Consider the following 19282-nt stretch of genomic DNA (forward strand, 5'->3'; position numbering starts at 1 on the left):
TCAGAATGGAATTGAAATGATTGAGGTGATTAAGCTGGAGATGACACAACTTTAATGTAGTGAGAAAATGATCCTTAATAGGACGGCATGAGGTAAGTATTAGAGTAGAGAGTTTAGTGCTAGGAGTATTAGTATTATCTAAGTTTGCTTATTCTTAGATCTTAAATACTAGCTTGATTGTTTCTTACACTTCGTTTACGTTATTTTCTTGTTTCTGTCTCTATCTATTATTACTATCATCTTCAGATCCCACATGTGAGATTATACTGGATTTGGTGTATTACTCCAGACCCACATGTGAAATTATATTGGATTTGTTGTATTACTGCTACTTCATCTCTCCTAAGAGTCAAGGGTCACAATCTTCATACCATCACAAAGTAGAAATAAGATCTAATTACAGACTACCTTTTTCAGACTCCACATGTGGAATTACACTAACGGCTACCTTTTTCAGACCCCACATGTGGAATTACACTAACGGCTGTTTCATCTCTCCTAGAATTGAGGGTCAGAATCTTCATACCATCACAAAGTAGGAATAAGAGATAATACTTGCACACTATCCTCCGACCCCACATGTGGGATTGTATTGGGTTTATTGTTGTATGTCAAGGTAAGGCCAATGCACCACGCATCGTGCAATAGGCCACATACAATGACATGTCATGTGCCTACCTTCATATGAAAAAACTTTTCCATGTCCAACCAAACGTCATTTCATAAAGTTTTTCTCAGTTTTGCAAAAACTGAAAAATACCCAATTATTTGAACAGAGCTAGATTATTAAAGACTACACACCACAATTGCTAGACAAGTCGCAGTTTACCTCACAATCCCTCCCCTAAACTCTACATCTTAACATAAAATATGATACTCCTGAAAATAACTGAACTCAGTTATCGCCAGTGGTGAACACTTCTTCCTGCTCATCGGGGTTAATGCTATCAACACCTGCACCCACATCATCGATCACTTCAGTTTCTTCGACCTCTTCTAATGCTTCATTGACAGTTTGAGTGCTCTCAACCTTTGCAGCTTCAGTTTCTTCAGCCTCTTCTAATGCTTCATTAACAGTTTGAGTGCTCTCAACCTTAGCGGCTGAAGCAGCAGCCCTGCTGAGCTCCAGGAGGCGAGCCTTGTGCTTCTTCCCTACCCTGTGTGCCTCCAATGACACCTCTGACAAAGCCCCTACTTTGCACGTCGCACACCAAAATTTGAACTTCTTCTTCTTACTAGTCTTCTGCTTTTTTGGAGATGCATTTGCACTTATCTTCAAGTCATCAGCATGGTGATGCAGAGGAGTGACGGTGTCCTCTGCACCTTCTTTCTCCAAAATTACCAGAGATGATCTTTCCCCTGATTTATTGTGAAGCAATAATTCAACTTTTGGTTTTACCATTTGCTCCATGTTAAGATTGCCGTTGGCTTCTGAAAGGTTGATAGGTTTCTTTGGGAAAAGACCGATACTGTAGTTCTTCCCGTTCCTCTGTTCTCGCAAAGCAGCTTCCTTGGACTTGTGTTTCTTTCCTTGGAGGTGATCATTCAGACCACGCTCACATGTCGCACTTACCTGGCAAAGTGCACAACTCCAGTCCTCTTTACCATTTTTCTTTGGAACACTGAATGAAGGAGGCTCGCTGACAATCTCCACTGGTGGTGTGACAGCTTTTCGTTTTGCTCCAGAAAGACTTGTGTTAGGCTTAGCCTGCAACCAAAAGGTCAAGAGAAGTTTGTAAACAATGCTTCAAATTCAACCAGATTAGTGGTGAAAGGTACTGAAATCCTATACATAATTAATTTCATAAAATCGAGATAAGTGATGAGAGACAGATTTTACACACATAATGGATATATGGATAGAATGGCTATTCACCTATGTCCCCTTGTCAATCTCTCTCCTCAGGTCCATCTAATCCACATTTTATATATGGGTTTCCCTTCTTCTACAAAACTCATCGGCTTGTCAATTAATAAAGTACTGGGTCTCCCAATCGCCAGCCTTTACCTCCTCACAACTACCTCCCCTTCAATTCCACATTATGGGCTCTCAAAGATAAATGAACAGCTAAATCCTATAGCCCAACTCAGTTTCTCTACTGTAGAAAATCAGCCGCTGCATGCAATCCTTTAACTTACAACAACAGCAACAACAACGTACCCAGCGTACTCCCATGAGTGGGGTCTAGGGAGGGTAGGATGTACGTATCTTACCCCTACCTTTGTGGGGTAGAGAGGCTGTTTCCAGTAGACCGTTGGCTCAACCATAAACAGTCATTTATTTCCTAGAAATTAATTGCACAATCTCCTAGGGTGTAGCTTCGTCCATAACCTATTCGTTAGATATTGAATGAACCATCTCATGACAATAAATAATAACTTAGTTACTAAAGTTTTTTTCAGGAGTTAGTTACTAAAGATTAAATGTGCAATCTCATCCATTTGCTCCCTAAACACATTTTTCTACTCGCCTCTGAATTGATAGGATGATATAACTGTTGAGACCAACTTCAAGCGAAGCAAAAAGTCGCAATTAGGACACTCTCACCTCAAGTTATGAAGCAAAACTGGTGGAGAAGTCATACTTCAAAATTACAATTTAATAATTCAAATTGTAATCCAACTTAGAAGAGATGTGCACCACACTAGTTTCAACCATTTGTTATCATCATTCATTACCATAAAATAAAGAAATGGCAATTATAAGCAAAAAAGTCTCATCTTGCGATTCATTCCCCAGTTGTGATCATTTCAGCCAAAAACAAACAACCCAACTAATTAGGCACAGAAAAAGAGGATCAATCCACAGCTCGCATGATCACACTGCAATATCTAACTTGCTTCTCCTACTTTAGTAAACTTGGTAGTCATCAAAAGGCCTTAGCCTTCCACATAGACAAAAAATAAAAAGAAACATTTGTACTTACACTAATTACAGATATAAGCAAGGACATCTATTGTGAAATCTTTTTACCACGATCAGGTAAAATAGAGTCGATCTACTTCCTTATTCTTCTTGCTAGATGAGACCAAAGGTCCAGTTCAAACTCTACCGTTCAATAAAGGAGAAGCATGCAAGAAAAAGGGGAAAATAAGTACACGCGCGCACACAAAAATACATAAAGACAATGAGAGAAAGGACCTACGAGATTGCAGTGTAAGTGTATGAACACAGTCCTAAGATTAGCTGCAATCGGTAGGATATGCATTGGAGGGGAGACCCTAGTGTTAGTTACAAACCAGCACAAAGCATAAAGATGGATATGTGCATCGACTGATTTTAGCAATTATTTTGAATTGAATCCAGAAAAAACAATGCAATCAAACTACTCGCTTCACCCAAGAGAGAGAGAGAGAGAGAGAGAGAGAGAGAGAGAGAGGAAACAAAAGATTAGAAAAACTTTACCAGAAATAGTAAGTATGTTATCTAGTTCAGGATAGCAAAATGGAATAGACATATGCAGGATGAACAAGAAGAACATACTAACCAGCAAGATGATCTTGTCTTTCTCTTTGCTAGGCTCCAAAGGGGACTGCAATTCAGAAATCATTGGCACTGAACTATGGGATACAGGCTTCAAAGCACAAATTTTTGGTTCCACACTCCGCTGCTGAAAAGGAATCTCTGAAATCCGCTCCTCAAATGGTACTATTTCAAGTCTCCCAATCTCATTTCTTGCACCCAATCTAGAGACTGATATCCCCCTTCCCATCCTGTCCTCAAGTGACCCAGCAATTCTTTCCTCTACAGACCTTACAACACTCTGTTGCTTCAAGAGCGGAAGCGTGGGAGAGAAACTCATTACAGGTGACGAAAAAGAAGACAATCCCTCTCCACTCTGCTTTGCTAGTTGTCTTTCCATCATGAGCTCTCTTCTTACTTCCAGCTCCAACATGTGTCTTCGAGCAATCTCTTCTGCAATAATCTCCTCTTTGATTCGTTCCTTCTCAATCTCTCTCTGAATTGCCTCACGCATATTGGTGGGTTGGTGTTGGATATGATCAAGCTTGTTTTCAAAATGAGGCGCCACATAGCCAGCTGAAACTTGTGATAAACATCGCAAAGAGCAACAACTTAGTCTCAAAATACATTGTACAACCATAAATTGGACAATGCAGGCACCATGAAGACGAGAAGTCAGGAGCAATAAAAAAACCCTAACTTAGAAATTCATCTCTTCCAAGTAACTACATTTCATCCACTTCAGTTCTGTGCTTGGTTAACACAGGCGTAAACAATTCCAGGATATTCAATAAATCAAAAGTTGATCTTTCTCTTAAATGAACACCATCAAGGATAAGACAAATACTCAAGTGAATCATACTAATTAGAAATATGTAAAGAAGAAACAAGATTACAGAAGGAAAAAAAGGCAGCTGATTTTGGAAACACTTTATGAATAGAGTGATTCCTATCTTTTGGGGATAGGAAATAATGCTCTTCTGAGGGTACAAGCAGATTTGACCAGTTATCTAAAAGCGGCTGGCTTTGACAATGGAACAATGTTAAGAAAGGTTTTATTGTTTCAAAAAGTCAAAGCCTTTCAAAACAGATACTTCTTTCTACTAATTAACTGTCCAAAATCAAATTGCCCCCCAAAAAAATATGATGAAATACTTTAAGATTTATTCCTTCTATTGCACTTCCAATTTAGGATTTTCTGAATCTCGCACATTTACCAACTTTCCTGAAAAGAAAATGGATCATCCTCTTTACTCAATCACTATTGACACTTCAATATAACAAACCACACAACAACATTAACACAACTCTCCACCTCCTCAAGTAATTACATTCTCATCGAGATGAACCAAAATGTTTCCAACTGTACTTCGCAGAGGCTAACACAGAACACAAGCAAAACCCAAAATCCCTTGTATCACTACAGAGTTGTTCATCGAACAGGCAAACAAAAAGAGCAAAAATCCTAACTCCGCCTCTGATTTCTCTCATTGCATTTTCAGTCCATTGAACAGAAAAATAATGCTAATACTACTCTCCACATCATCAATTAACTATATTCTTACCGAGATTAACCACAACATCTCCAAATTTACTTCACAGAGGCCAACATAAAACACAAATAAAACCCAAAATCCCTTCTATCACTATAGGATGGTCCATTGAACAGAAAATTAATGCTAACACTACTTTCCACCTCCACAATTAACTACATTCTCATCAAGATTAACCACAACGTCTCCCAAAAGTACTCCAAATAAGCCAACACAAACCACGAATAAAACCCTAAATCCCTTCCATCAATACAGAATTGTCCATTGAACAGAAAAATAATGCTAACACTACTCTCCACCTCCTCAATGAACTACATTCTCACCCAGATTAACCACATCGTATCCCGAATGTACACCACATAAGCTAACACAAAACACAAATAAAAACCAAAATCCCTTCCATCACTACAGAATTGTCCATTGGACAGAAAAATAATGCTAACAGTACTCTCACCTCCTCAATCAACTACATTCTCACCCAGATTAACCACAAATGTTTCCGAATACACTTCACATAAGCTAACACATAACACAAATAAAACCCAAAATCCGGATTGTCCCATTGAATAGAAAAAGAAAGCTTAAACTACTTTCCGCAGCCACAATTAACTACATTCTCACCCAGATTAACCACAAATGTTTCCTAATGCACTTGACATAGACCAACACAAAACTCAAAAGCCTTTCTTTAGAACAAATTGTTCATTAACATAAAGTGAAAATCCAGAGAAAAGGAATAAACCTCGAATGACTTGTTGAGTGAGGTAAGTGAGAAACTGATGCTGTGTGTAACTCATCGGAGGATGAGGAGGATGTGTATAACTCATCGGAGGAAGAGGAGGATGTGTATAATTCATCGGAGGAGGAGGATGTGTATAACTCATCGGAGAAGGAGGAGGATGTCCGCCGACCACTTTATACTTATTATCCATTAAAAATCACTCCAAAATTTTGATATTTTTTTTCAAATTAACAATGCAAAAACGGAAATCGATATGATAGAGAGAAAAAGAAAGATTGAGAGCAAAAACGGAAGGGGGTTTTCTCAGCTAACGGTACTTTAATGAAGCAGATGTTTCGAACAGTGATTTTGGGAATTTGTGTCAAACAATCAGAGAGACCTTTTTTTGACTAATGTACCGAAGTTTTTCTAAAGTAGAGATGGATGTACAAAGCATTTCGCCTGAGCAGGATTGCACTCTATTTTTAAACCACTCCTTAGAAGTTCCCAACCTTTATGCACCCTTGGTGACTCAAGCTCGCAACCTTAGGGTTGGAAGTGAGGGGTGTGTACCATCCATGCAACTCCCTCTTATCTAAGGATTGCACCATTAAGTGATGTGATGTAGATAATTTATTCTAATGTGACTTAGAAATTGCTTGCTCTAACTGGTGACTTAGTAATTATTGGCTCAAACTCGTGACTTAGTAATTGTTGGCTCGAACTCGTGACTTGGTATTGCTTGCTCGAACTCGTGACCTATAAATCATATGACAACTTTATCATTGCTTCAGTGTACATAAGTTTTGGATGGTTGTTACCTATTAGAGTTTGCTTGCTCGAACTCGTGACTTATGAGTCACACGACAACTTTTTCATTGCTTCAATGTACCGAAGTTTTGGATGGTTGTTACCCATTGTAGAAATTATTTGCTTGAACTCGTGACTTGTTAGTTACACGACAATTTTATCATTACTTCAATGTACCGAAGTTTTGGATGGTTGTTACCAATTGTAGTAATTATTACTTCCTTGAACTTGTGACCTATAAGTTGTACGACAACTTTATCACTGCATCAATATATCGAAGTTTTGGATGGTTGTTATCTATTGTAGTAATTGCTTGCTCGAACTCGTGACCTATAAGTCACACACAATTTTATCATTGCTTCAATGTACCGAAGTTTTGGACACCATCAAGGATAAGAAAAATACTTAAGTGAATCGTACTAGTTAGAAATAAGCAAAGAGGAAATAAGATTACAGAAGGAAAAAAAGGCAGCTGCTTTCAGAAATACTTTCTGAATAGAATGATTCTTATCTTTTGAGGATAGGAAATAATGCCTTTCTTATACAACAAGCATTTTACCAGTTATCTAAAAGCAGCTGCTTTGACGATGGAACAATGTTAAAAACATTAAAAAAAATTATAAAAAAAAATCTTGAAAGGTTTTATTGTATCAAAAAGTCGTAACTTTCATAACAGATTCTTCTTTCTACTAATTAGCCATCCAAAATCAAATTGCCACCCAAAAAAATGATGAAATAATTATTCTTTCTATTGCACTTCCAATTTAGGATTTTCCGAATCTCGCAAATTTACCAAATTTCCTGAAAAGAAAAAGGATCACCCTCTTTATTCAATCACTATTAACACTTTAATATAACAACCACACAACAACATTAACACTACTCTCCGCCTCCTCAATCAACTAAATTCTTAATCAACTACATTCGCATCAAGATTAACCACGATGTCTCCCAAAAGTACTCCACATAAGCTAAACACAAAACAAAAATAAAACCCCAAATCCCTTCCATCAATACAAAATTGTCCATTGAACAGACAAATAATGCTACCACTGCTCTCCGCCTCAATTAACTACATTCTCATAGAGATATCCCTTCCCCTTTCACCTCTAGGAAAACATTTCTGGGATGAGCCCTTCCACTCGTCTCTTACCACAACAATATCTACCGAAAGTACTCCACATAAGCTAATACAAACAAAACCCAAAAATCCCTTCCGTAGATACAGAATTGTCCATTGAACAGAAAAATAATGCTAACACTACTCTCCGCCTCCAGAATTAACTACATCCTCATCAAGATTAACCATAACATCTCCCAAAAAGTACTCCATATAAGCTAATACAAAAAAAAAAAAAAAATCCCTTCCGTCAATACACAATTGTCCATTGAACAGAATTTTTTTTGCTAAAACTACTCTCCGCCTCCTCAATCAACTGCATTCCCACCCAGAATAACCACAAATGTTTCCAAATAAACTTCATATATGACAACACAAAACGCAAATAAAACCCAAAATCCAGTTTGTCCCATTGAATATAAAAAGAATGCTAACACCACTCTTAACCTCCTCAATCAACTACATTCTCACCCAGATTAACCATAAATGTTTCCCATATACTTCATATAAGACAACACAAAACACAAATAAAATCAGGTTTGTCCCATTGAACAGAAAAAGAATGCTATAACTACTCTCCACCTCCTCAATCAACTACATTCTCACCCAGATTAACCATAAATGTTTCCCATATACTTCATATAAGACAACACAAAACACAAATAAAATTAGATTTGTCCCATTGAACAGAAAAAGAATGCTTAAACTACTCTCCACTTCCTCAATCAACTACATTCTCACCCAGATTAATCACAAATGTTACCCATAAACTTCACATAGACAAACCCAAAACCAAAAATCCTTTCTTTAGTACAAATCGTTCATCGAACAGGAAAAAAAAAACGAAAATTCAGAGAAAAGGAAGAAACCTCGAATTGCTTGTTGAGAGAAGTAAGTGAGAGACGGATGCTGCGTATAACTCATCGGAGGATGACGAGGATGTTCATAACTCATCATCAACGGCGGCGGAGGTAGTGGCGGCGACGGCGGCTGTTCGCCGACCGATTTGTACTTATGATCCATCAAAATTCACTCCAAAATTTTGAAATTTTCTTGAAATTCACAATGCAAAAAGGGAAATCGATATATATATATATAGAGAGAAAGAGAAAGAGAAAGATTGAGCCCAAAAAGGTAGGGTTTTTTCCTTTCTCGGCGAACAGTGATTTTGGGAATTTAAATTTCTTGAAGACCCTTTTTTTTTTTTTTTTTTACTAATATATCAGTGTATAAAACATTTCGCAGTAACTTTGTTATATTACTTCATAATTCATATTAAATGTTCTTTATAATATGATGCATCATTTACTAATTAATTTAAGAAAGTTAAACCTGTATTCAAGTAAAGGAGAAATGAATTTATTAATGAATTTATACTGGCAAAATATTGATGATGATGATGAGTGAAATTGGCAATTAGCAGGCATTGATGGTATGAATAGTTTATCGGTTTGGATATGAACGTTCTGATAAACATTTTGTTTGGGATAGTTGTTGGAGCCACAAAAAAATTATCAAAATTATGGCATTAGGTTCGTACATATTACCGTTAAAGCTTCGCGAATCTCTAATTTTTCATATTTGCCACAAAATAGAAACACATAACATCATTAGTTTAAGAAAATGGGGGGTATTGACATGTATTTCGAACTAAATTATTTCATCATATTTGTGAAATTAATATTTTTTTTCTATATTCGATCAATTGATAGGAGTCGACTTCCACACTAATGAAGCTTTCAGACAACTAAAAAAGACATGCTCAAATATTAATAGGTAAGACATTTTATTTTTATTTTTTATTTTTTCCTAGGAGCTCTCACATTTTTTGCTCTCTTGATGACGAAAGGGTGTTTACCATTCGAACAACTCACTCTTATCTAACGGGTAAGACATTAAAAATATATTTTCTAAGAAAATATTTATATTTAATTTTTATTTTAATCGACCACAAAAATTTCAAAAAGATTTTAAAAATAAATGACAATTGGCTTGAGGCCTATGAATACTCGTATCGGTACAATTAACAAGATTACTTTGCTAAATGGTTATCAGATCAAATCTCGTACTTATCCGAATTAGTATAATGCCATGATTTTATTAGAAGTTGCAGTAATAGAAATTAAGATGGACAAGATATCATTAAGATAAAAGTATTTATGAAGTTCTTGAATATTTCGTACATGATTATTTTGGATCTATAAGAGCATTGTCCTTCAATTGTTAATATTCTTTGAGATTGTCTTTTTTTTTGTTGTTGTTGGGAACAGACCCTACACGAGGCTCCCACCTCTCGTGCACAGTCAGGGGTTGAGCAACACCCCCAAGCCTTAACATAAATAATCAAAATAAATTACAAGGAGGGGGACATAAACCTTACCTCCGATCCTATGGTGGTTCATAAGTCGGCTAACCTATTAAGGTCGGCTAACTCATCCCCGATACAAAAAGGAGACTAACTATAACTAGAAAGCATTAAACCTGTGAGAGGACTCCTCTCGGTACAAATCAACTAAGAAAGCATAAATGAGGGAGACTCTCCCCTTCCATGAGAATACAAGAAAGTAGCCTACACTAGTCCTATTCAAGAACAAGTATACGAACCTTCTATCTCGCATGGGTTGGGGAAATTCTTTTCATCTTTGCTCTTTTTAGACATGTCGTACCAAGTAGGTCCAAGGAAAGTTGCAGCAACACCAATCGTAGCCAGGTTAGGAAAATTAGAGATAAAAAAATGTTCAAGAAGGTTGTTTTATCCTTTTTAATCTTCTTCTCCTGAAGCTTGCCATTCCTATCTTGTCTAGCTTTATGTAGCCCTTGGTTTCTTGTGGAAGTTGTTGAAGGTTGTAGAAGTGTTGTGTATTATCAAGTGTATGGTTGTACTTAGATAATGTATCAGCTGGAAAATTTGCTTCCCGAAAAACATGTTTGCATTGGAAGTATTCTAGCAGTTGGACCAGTTGTTGGAGTTCATTAACGTAGTTTTGAATGTTCCAGGGTGGTTTGATGTCCAGATTCAGCCACTTGATCACAAGTTTCGAATCTACTTCCAATATTACTCTATTATAACCATGTTGAATGCACCAATTAATGCCAAAACTGGTTGCCTGCACTTCCGCTTGATTATTTGTTCCAACTCCCAAAGGAGAGGCAAAAGCATATATCAGATTACCCTTATGATCCCTTACTATGCCTCCTGCTCCTATCTTTCCTGGGTTGCCTGTGGCACTCCCATCAGTGTTAAGAACTATGTTAGGGGGAGGTTTGAGCCATTTAACCTGGGTTACTTTTATGTCATGCTTACAGTTTTCTATCCAAATAATTAGATCCTTCCAAGCTGGTGGCCATTGGATATATGGAAAAGCTATAGTAATAAGCATGTATATTTCTTTGATTATATTGAACTTCACCCTAATAGTACTAGATTTCTTTCCTCCATATTTACTTGCACACCTGTTCTTCCAGACATTCCAGCAAATAAATATAGGGAGGGCTTGCAACATGAGTTTATGTACAGTATTGTTTGGTTTGTAGGTCCACCATCTCATCAAGATGTCTCTAATGGAGTTGTGGTCCTGCCTGATTCCCCCCCAGTTGGAGAAATATGTCCAGATGTGTTTAGCAAAGCTTCTAGAGACAAATATGTGATCTATGTTGTCCAAACCAGGCCTGTAGCAGCATGAGCACTCTGCGGTTTCTCTCCCAAAAGAAATCAGTTTATCATTGGTTGGCAGTTTGTGTCTCAATGTTCTCCAAAGCAAGAATGAAGCCTTGAAAGGGATGTTAGCATGCCATGTCATCCTATCTATCAATGTCTTGTTTTTTTTCTTTCTCACATTTTCCCAAGTTGATTTACAAGTGAAATTTCCACATGATTGCAGCTTCCATTGAGCTTGATCTAATGTGTTTTGTTGGTACATGATTTTAGTATTGAGAATTGTGTGTATCATGTGTTGAGGGGCCTGTTGCCTGATTTTCTCTTCATTCCATTTTCCATTTGTTATGAACATGGAGACAGTGGAGTTGTTGAATCTTGGAATATATTCATAGTGATTGGCTAGAGGGCCAATACCCAGCCAATCGTCCCACCAGAAACTGCAGTTTCCTGAACATAAGTTCCACTTAATGTGAGGTTCTATGTCACCTTTGTTCTTCATCATGTTCTTCCACATGAGAGATTGACCTGTATGCCACTTTTTTGTGACAGGGTGAGCTCTTTGGCAGTATTTATCTCTCAAGAAATCCCCCCATAAAGATCTCTTAGTTCTGAACAACCACCAATGTTTGTATTGCATTGCCAGGCATATATCTTCCAAGTTTTTTACACCAATACCTCCCTCCTCATATGGTAAGCTAAGGGTTTCCCAAAAGGCCCAGTGGTACTTCCTTTTCTCCTTATCCCAACCCCAGAAGAAGTCAGCTATAAGGCATTTTATTTGTTTCAAAGTGGTACTGGTAGGGGTTATGGCAGATAACAGATGTATAGGAAGTGATTGAAGCACTGATTTGATCAAAGTGGCTCTCCCCCCATAGCTTAGCATCTTTGTCTGCCACCCTTGAATTTTAGCAATCACTTTTGAAACTATACTAGTGAAATATATGACCCTTTGTCTTCCTATATACAATGGACATCCCAAGTATGTCATAGGCCCATGAGTGCATTTATAACCAGTGATGGTCACTACTCTATCCATTATATCAACAGGTGTATTGGTAGGGATTAAGATTTGGCTTTTGTCCTTATTAATAAGCTGCCCAGAAATGCCTTCATACATCTGAAGAGTCTTCATGATGAGTTGAAGAGAATACTTGGAAGTTGAGGTGAAAATAATAATGTCATCTGCAAAACTCAAATGGTTAATTTGAGGACCCCTTTTCTCCATTTGAAAACCAGTGTATAGATAGTGCTGATGAAGGTTGTTTAACATTCTGGTCAGCACCTCTGCACCAAGAACAAAGAGAGCAGGAGAGAGTGGGTCTCCCTGTTTGAGACCTCTTGTTGAGTGGAAAAAACCATGCCTGCTTCCATTTATGATGACAGAGTACCAATTGTTAGACATTATTCTCCATACCATGTCTATGAAGGTTTCCCCAAATCCCATCTTTCTCATGACAAGACAGATAAAGGACCATGAGACTCTATCATAAGCCTTGGCCATGTCAAGTTTAATAACCACATTATCTCCAATTTTGGGTTTGTTTATGTTATGTATAATTTCTTGAGCCAGCATAATGTTCTCAGATATGCTCCTTCCTTGGACAAATCCAGACTGATTATCAGAAATAAGATGTGGAAGGATGGGAGCCAGTTTGCTACTAAGGAGTTTGGAGATTATTTTGCTACTAAAATTGCTGAGAGATATAGGTCTGAATTCAGATAGTCTATTAGGATGTTCAACTTTTGGGATTAGAACCAGACATGCATGGGAGACGTATTTTGGGATGTCATGGCCATTAAAGAAAAATAGAATCAGCTCCAAAAGGTCCTCACTGATAATGTCCCAGCATACCTGGAAAAACTTGCCACTCATCCCATCAGGACCTGCAGCAGAAGTACCACTCATAGAGAAAATCACTTTCTATAACTCCTCTTTAGTAGGTACCTTTTGCAACATGTGGTTTTGATTGTCACTGACCTTTCTAGGTATGTACTTAAGGAAATCTTCATTGATTTTCTTATTGTCTGTAGTGAATATCTTTTCAAAGTAATGACATGCAGCCTTGGCAATTTCCTCATTTCCCTAAATACTATTACCCTGATCATCCTCAATTTTGTGAATATACAGTCTTCTCCTTCTCCCTCTAATGATAGCATGGAAGTAATTGGAGTTGGTATCCCCTTCCTTAAACCATTGGAGTTGAGTTTTTTGTTTGAGGATGGATTGCTCTATCTTTAGATACCTGATGTATTTGGCATTGATCAAGTTCAACTTGGTTCTATTATCTTCGGAGTTATCACTGATTATTACATCCTCAGCCTCTCTAACTTTTGTCTCAAAATCAGTGATGGAAGAGAAAATATCACTATATTCTTGTCTTGACCACTTACTCAGAGTGCTTCGTACTCTTTTCATTTTTTCCTGAAATCTTGTCATAGGATTTCCTGCAGCAGGTTTTCCCCAGCACGTTTTCACTACTTCAAGGAAGCTATCATTATCAACCCAGCAGTGTAGAAACTTAAAATATTTAGGGGCATTGTTCTGTCTCTCTGCACACTCCATGAATAAAGGGCAATGGTCTGATCCAGTGGAAGCTAAATGAGTAATAGTAGTCATAGGCATCATGTCTAACCACTTATCATTTACCATAGCTCTATCTAGTCTCTTCCAAATCCTGGCATCATTCTCTCTGTTGTTACACCATGTATACTTTGCACCATGAAAACCCAAGTCTATGAGTCCACAAGCTTCAATAGTACTTATGAATTCAAAACTTTTGTTCATGTTGTAGGGTATGCCCCCCAGCTTCTCTTCAATGCCAGTGATTACATTAAAATCCCCTATTGTACACCATGGTTTGCCTACATTGGAATATAGTATTAGTTTATCCCAAAGATCTCTTCTCAAATGATCTTTACATTTAGCATAAACAAAGGTTGTGAGATAGGTAATATGCCATGTAACATGTTTGATTTCACAGGTAATCTGTTGCTCATCCTGATCTATAATGGAGCATGTTACATCTTTATTCCACAAGAGCCAAATTTTGTTGTTGGAATTATGAATAGCACTGTCCATATTAAGCTGAATTTTATGGGAATTGAGGTGTGATTGGTTTGAGAATGGTTCAAGAATTGCCATCAAGAATTTCCCTCCCTCTGGTAACCTCTTCCTGCAAGTTAGTGGGTTCCTCCTGTATTCCCTCATCCTTACCTCCATAAACTACAACAGGTACATCATTCACAATATTAAAATTATTGGGGGAGCCATGGGGCTGTGGGAGAGATAAGTCAATACCTGAATCCTTCCTCTTTTTTTATTGCAGTCGTCATCCATTGTGTCATTTGCATCAGCATCTAAGCCATTAATGGGGACTTGGGGGGATGGGAGAGATAAGTCAATACCTGTTTGCTTTGCTAGATTCTGCTTTGATTGAACATTCTTTTGTTGTTCCTTCTGTCTTGGTTTTTTCTGAATTTGCCATTCTTGTTGTTCCTCCTTGTTTTTGTTCCTATTTTGGTGCTGTCTCTGTCTCCCAGCTTGATTTTCTTTTGTACCTGCATTAGTTAAAGATATATTATTCTCAGACATTTGTATAGTGGGTAGGGGACATACCTGGTTGTCATCTTCTTTCCTGGTTTTATTATTCTTTGCTTCTTCAGCTCCTTTCCTTTCTTTATCTCTCCTCTTGACATTACATCTTGTCATAGTATGTCCTTGATGCTTACAATAAGAACAGTATTCAGGTAAACCTTCATATTGTATAGCTTGCCATCTGCCTTTATTGTGATCCTCTTCATCAATTCCTAACCATACATGTTGAGGCCTTTCCTTGGTGATATCCATTTGTATCCTTACTTTTACAACACTGCCTCTAGTTTTTTTTAGAGATGCTGCATCCAGGTACATGGTTTTACCAATCGGGTCTAAAAGGGTGGTTATAAACTCTTTATTGTAACAATGCCACGGTAGTTCTGGTAGTATGACCCAAACTGGTACGATAGGAGTTTCCTCCTCTGGCCTAAAGGTTGGAGTCCACAATTGTAGTCGCATAAGTTGCCCATCAATATACATTTTCTGTTTATTCCAGACTGAAATATGATCTTCCTCATTATCAAGATCAATGTAAATGTGTCTTGCATTGAAATGTGCAATTTTGACACCTCCCGTGAGTTGAGTCTGCTGAATAAAGCTTCTTCTGATAAGCTCTATCTTGGGCATTGTATTGGTGAATTTTCCTATTAAAGTATACTTACATCTAGACGCAAGTTTCACAAAAAAGTCTTCCTTTTTATAGATTATAGCTGGTAGGCCCTGTCTTGTGGTGTAGACAGGAGGTGAAATATTAATAGGCGCTTCAGTTCTATTTTGGTTAACTCTTAGTCTAGTCGCATAAGTTTGTATAACTGTGAATGGACTTGGTTCTGGGACAGAATCTATTTTGGAGCTCTGCAACTGGGGTAGCTGTTTTGATTTTGTGGGAGGTTTGTCATTTGAATTCTGGATATTTGGTTTATACTGAGGGTTGTGTTTAACAAAGTTGGATGTTAGCTTGGTAAGATCATGGGGGAGTTGAGTCTTGTTAGATGCTGAATTGTTATGATTAATCTTGGTACTGTTATTACATGCATCATTTTTTCCTATGTTGTCCTGAGTATCAGTTTCTATAGCGATAGGATTCAATTCATTTTCACCCTTATTTTCCTTATTATTCTTAACCTTTTGTTGTACAGAATGGGTTACCTCTTTCGACTTATGTTCAATCGGAATAGATACACTCTTACTTGGATTGATTTGGATATTGCTCCTTGTCGTTTCTTCACTGTCGACATTCGACTGTTTTGAGATCCTTTCCTGTGTGGCATTTCCAGCACCAGTTGATACGCTCGCCGAGTCTTCCACATTTTGTGTACCTGTGTCGAATCTCTTCAAATTCAAGAAATTCTCATCTGAGTTAGAGAACTCTTTATCAGAAGAACCACTCTCAGTATCCGAGTCACCTTGGGTATCCCTAGATTTTCCGATTGGGAGTGTGAAATCGTTTGAAATTTGTTTTGTATCTGATTGTTTAGAATCAGACTCCGCGTCTTTACCCTGAGTTTCACCATTGCTTCTATTTTGTGACCAGAAGATGATTTTTTGTGCCCAAGCTAGTTGCTCCTTCGAAAACTCTACAGGGGTCGCGTTGTAGCCGATATACGAAGAGCTACGAATGGAATTAGGTGTTGATTCCAGTTGGGTCTTATTCCTGGGTGAGAGAGGCTCCTCTTGGACTAAGTCCGGTGGTCTGCGAAGTGCCGCCGCCGGTGATAGTGCCATTCCGGCAACTCTGTATGTTGTCGGCGTTTGAGTATAGAGAGAAGAGAGAGGATTAGAGAGAGATTTAGGGCAGATTCCTTTGAGATTATCTTTGAAGGGATATAAAACCATTTGAATTGGAAATTGATTGATTGATTAATTCAAACCTGACTATTTTTCACATCTCCAATTCTCCATCTAATTTCATATGTTGATAAATCTTTTTTTCAAATGATGTTTTTACAAAGCCAGGAAGTCATATCCTGCACTTCTTTGGTATTTTATGAAGTGAAGAATTTTCTTTAGTTAAAATTGTTCATGTAAGCTCGGCCTAATAAGGCTATGTGAAAATCTGTAAAATCTCTAAAGTCAATACCTTCTTTAGATTTTGTTCGGAAAATGAGGACTAACACAAAAATATATATGGTCAAAATAGTAAAAATAAAATGGGAAATAATGACACCAAATTTTTTATGTGGAAATCCTTTTAAATAAGGGAAAAACCACAGACCAAGAGGAGCAACTGATATCACCAGAGTAAGGAATTTTACACTGGATAGTACCAAGTACAATACTCAAAAATGACTATCACACACTCAAAAGGAATAACACTCTTTTGGTTTACCACCTTACTAAAAATATCGCTCATATTTTATTTTCCTTCACAGACTATTTTCTTATAGTCTATGGAATACCTCACAGCTCAAACATTTTTCTCTCTGTTTGTCTGTGAATTTGATGTGTAAAATGAGAAGTTGAAGAGCTCCTTTTATAGGGTTGAAGGAACTCTTCTCCCGTTCACCAAACCTGCCCACTAGTTTGCAGTTGTCTTTTGTTGACAAAACAAAAAAGTAGGCAGCATCCTTTTTATGATTTTTGCAGCATCCCATTTATGACTTTGAAATAATAGGCTGCAATTGTTGACCAAAAAATGGGATCGACACCATAAATCTCCCCCTCCAGTCTCATTCACTAAAAGGAAGTGTCTTTATCTTCTCAGAGAGAGCTCATGCCAACAGGTTCTTTGCACAATTTGAACTTATCTCTTGTTACCACTTTGGTCAGCTTATCTGCAGGATTCTCATTTGTAGAGATCTTTTCAACCTGCATAGATTCGTCTTTTATGTTTTCTCGAATTTAGTGATATTTCACGTCTATGTGTTTCATCCTTGCATGGTACATGGAGTTCTTGCTCAAGTCTATTGCACTTTGACTGTCACAATAAACGACATACTCCTCCTGATGCAAGCCAAGCTCTTGAAGAAATTGCTTGAGTCATACCATCTCCTTGCCAGCTTCAGTAGCCGCAATACACTCAGACTTTAGTTGTAGATAGCGCAACACACTTCTGCTACTTTGACTACTATGATATAGCTCCCCCTGAAAAAGTAAAGAAATATCTAGTAGTGGATTTTCTGTTATCAAGGTCACCTGCCATATCAGCATCTGTATAGCCCTTCAAGATTGGATTTGATCCTCCAAAACACATACATTTATCTGAGCTTCCTCTTTGATACTTGAGTATCCACTTTACAGCTTCCTAATGTTGTTTTTTTGGATTATTGATAAATCTGCTGACAACACCAACTGCGTGAGCAATATAAGGTCTAGTGCATACCATTGCATATATTAAACTTCCGACGACAGAGAAATATGAAACTTTGGCCATGTTCTCTTTTTTCTTCCAAGTTGTAGGACACATTTTCTTGCTCAACTTCATTTAACCAGCAAAAGGTGTGCTAACAAACTTAGCATTCTACATGTTGAAGCGCTCCAATACACGTTCAATGTACTTCTCTTATGACAGATAAATATTTCTTTCATCCCTGAGATGAGTAATTCTCATGACTAAAATTTGATTGGCATGACCCAAGTCTTTCATGGCAAAAAACTTACACAACTCTTTCTTTAACTCGTCAATCTTGGAGGTATTCTTGCCCACAATCAACATATCATCCACGTATAGCAAGAGGATGATAAAATCATTGTCAGAAAATTTTTGTACAACTACACAATGATTTGAAGAAGTCTTCTTGTAGCCTTGCTTCCCCATAACAGATTCAAACTTTTTGTACCACTGTCTAGGAGCTTGCTTTAGCCCGTAGAGATTCTTTTTGAGTTTGCACACAAAAAAAATTCTGTCATTTACTTTGAAGCCCCCTCAGGTTATTCCATATAAATCTCCTCTTCTAGGTCACCATAAAGAAAATACGTCTTCACATTCATCTGCTTAATCTCTAAATTAAGACTAGCAGTCAAACCAAGAACTGTATGAATAGAAGACATTTTCACAACATGAGAAAATATTTCATCAAAGTCAATACCCTTCCTTTGGCTAAATCCTTTAACAACCAATCTAACTTTGTACCTGAGTTTCAAGCTGTGTTCTTCAACTTTTACTTTGAACACCCACTTGTTCTTCAAAGCTCTCATGCCCTTAGGCAATTTCACCAACTCATAAGTGTGATTCTCATGCAAAGATTTCATCTCATCTTGCATGACTTCAATCAATTGATCCTTATGCTCATCTTTCATGGTCTCCTCATAACACTCTGGTTCATCCCCATCAATGAGTAGCACATACTCATTAGATGAATAGCGAGAGGAAGGAATACGATGTCTTGTGGACCTCTTAAAAGGATTATTTGCTTTTTTCAC

At 37.5% G+C, this 19282-nt stretch overlaps 1 protein-coding gene across 2 annotated transcripts; it reads right to left on the reverse strand.

Annotated features, from left to right (window-relative positions):
• Positions 1-694: 694 nt before the first annotated feature.
• LOC129891552 (uncharacterized) lies at positions 695-8856 on the reverse strand. Of its 2 annotated transcripts, none has more exons than XM_055966950.1 (3): positions 8537-8856; positions 3489-4039; positions 695-1708 (listed from the first exon to the last, which is right to left on the reverse strand). In XM_055966950.1, the coding sequence occupies exons 1-3, from the start codon at positions 8688-8690 to the stop codon at positions 896-898; spliced, it is 1518 nt and encodes a 505-aa protein (XP_055822925.1). In that variant the 5' UTR covers positions 8691-8856; the 3' UTR covers positions 695-895. The 2 variants fall into 2 exon arrangements, with proteins under 2 accessions (XP_055822925.1, XP_055822924.1); XM_055966949.1 differs by having other exon boundaries at positions 3489-4045.
• Between the last annotated feature and the right edge of the window lie 10426 nt (positions 8857-19282).

Source organism: Solanum dulcamara, chromosome 6 (assembly GCF_947179165.1).
Source record: "Solanum dulcamara chromosome 6, daSolDulc1.2, whole genome shotgun sequence".
NCBI lineage: Eukaryota > Viridiplantae > Streptophyta > Magnoliopsida > Solanales > Solanaceae > Solanum > Solanum dulcamara.

Coding starts and splice junctions, on each gene's coding strand:
- LOC129891552 (XM_055966949.1), bottom strand. CDS start 8,690: ATGGATCATAAGTACAAATCGGTCGGCGAACAGCCGCCGTCGCCGCCA. Junction 4,046..8,536: donor CTCTCAACAAGCAATTCGAG/GTTTCTTCCTTT, acceptor GTTTATCACAAG/TTTCAGCTGGCTATGTGGCG. Junction 1,709..3,488: donor AAGACAAGATCATCTTGCTG/GTTAGTATGTTC, acceptor TTTTGGTTGCAG/GCTAAGCCTAACACAAGTCT.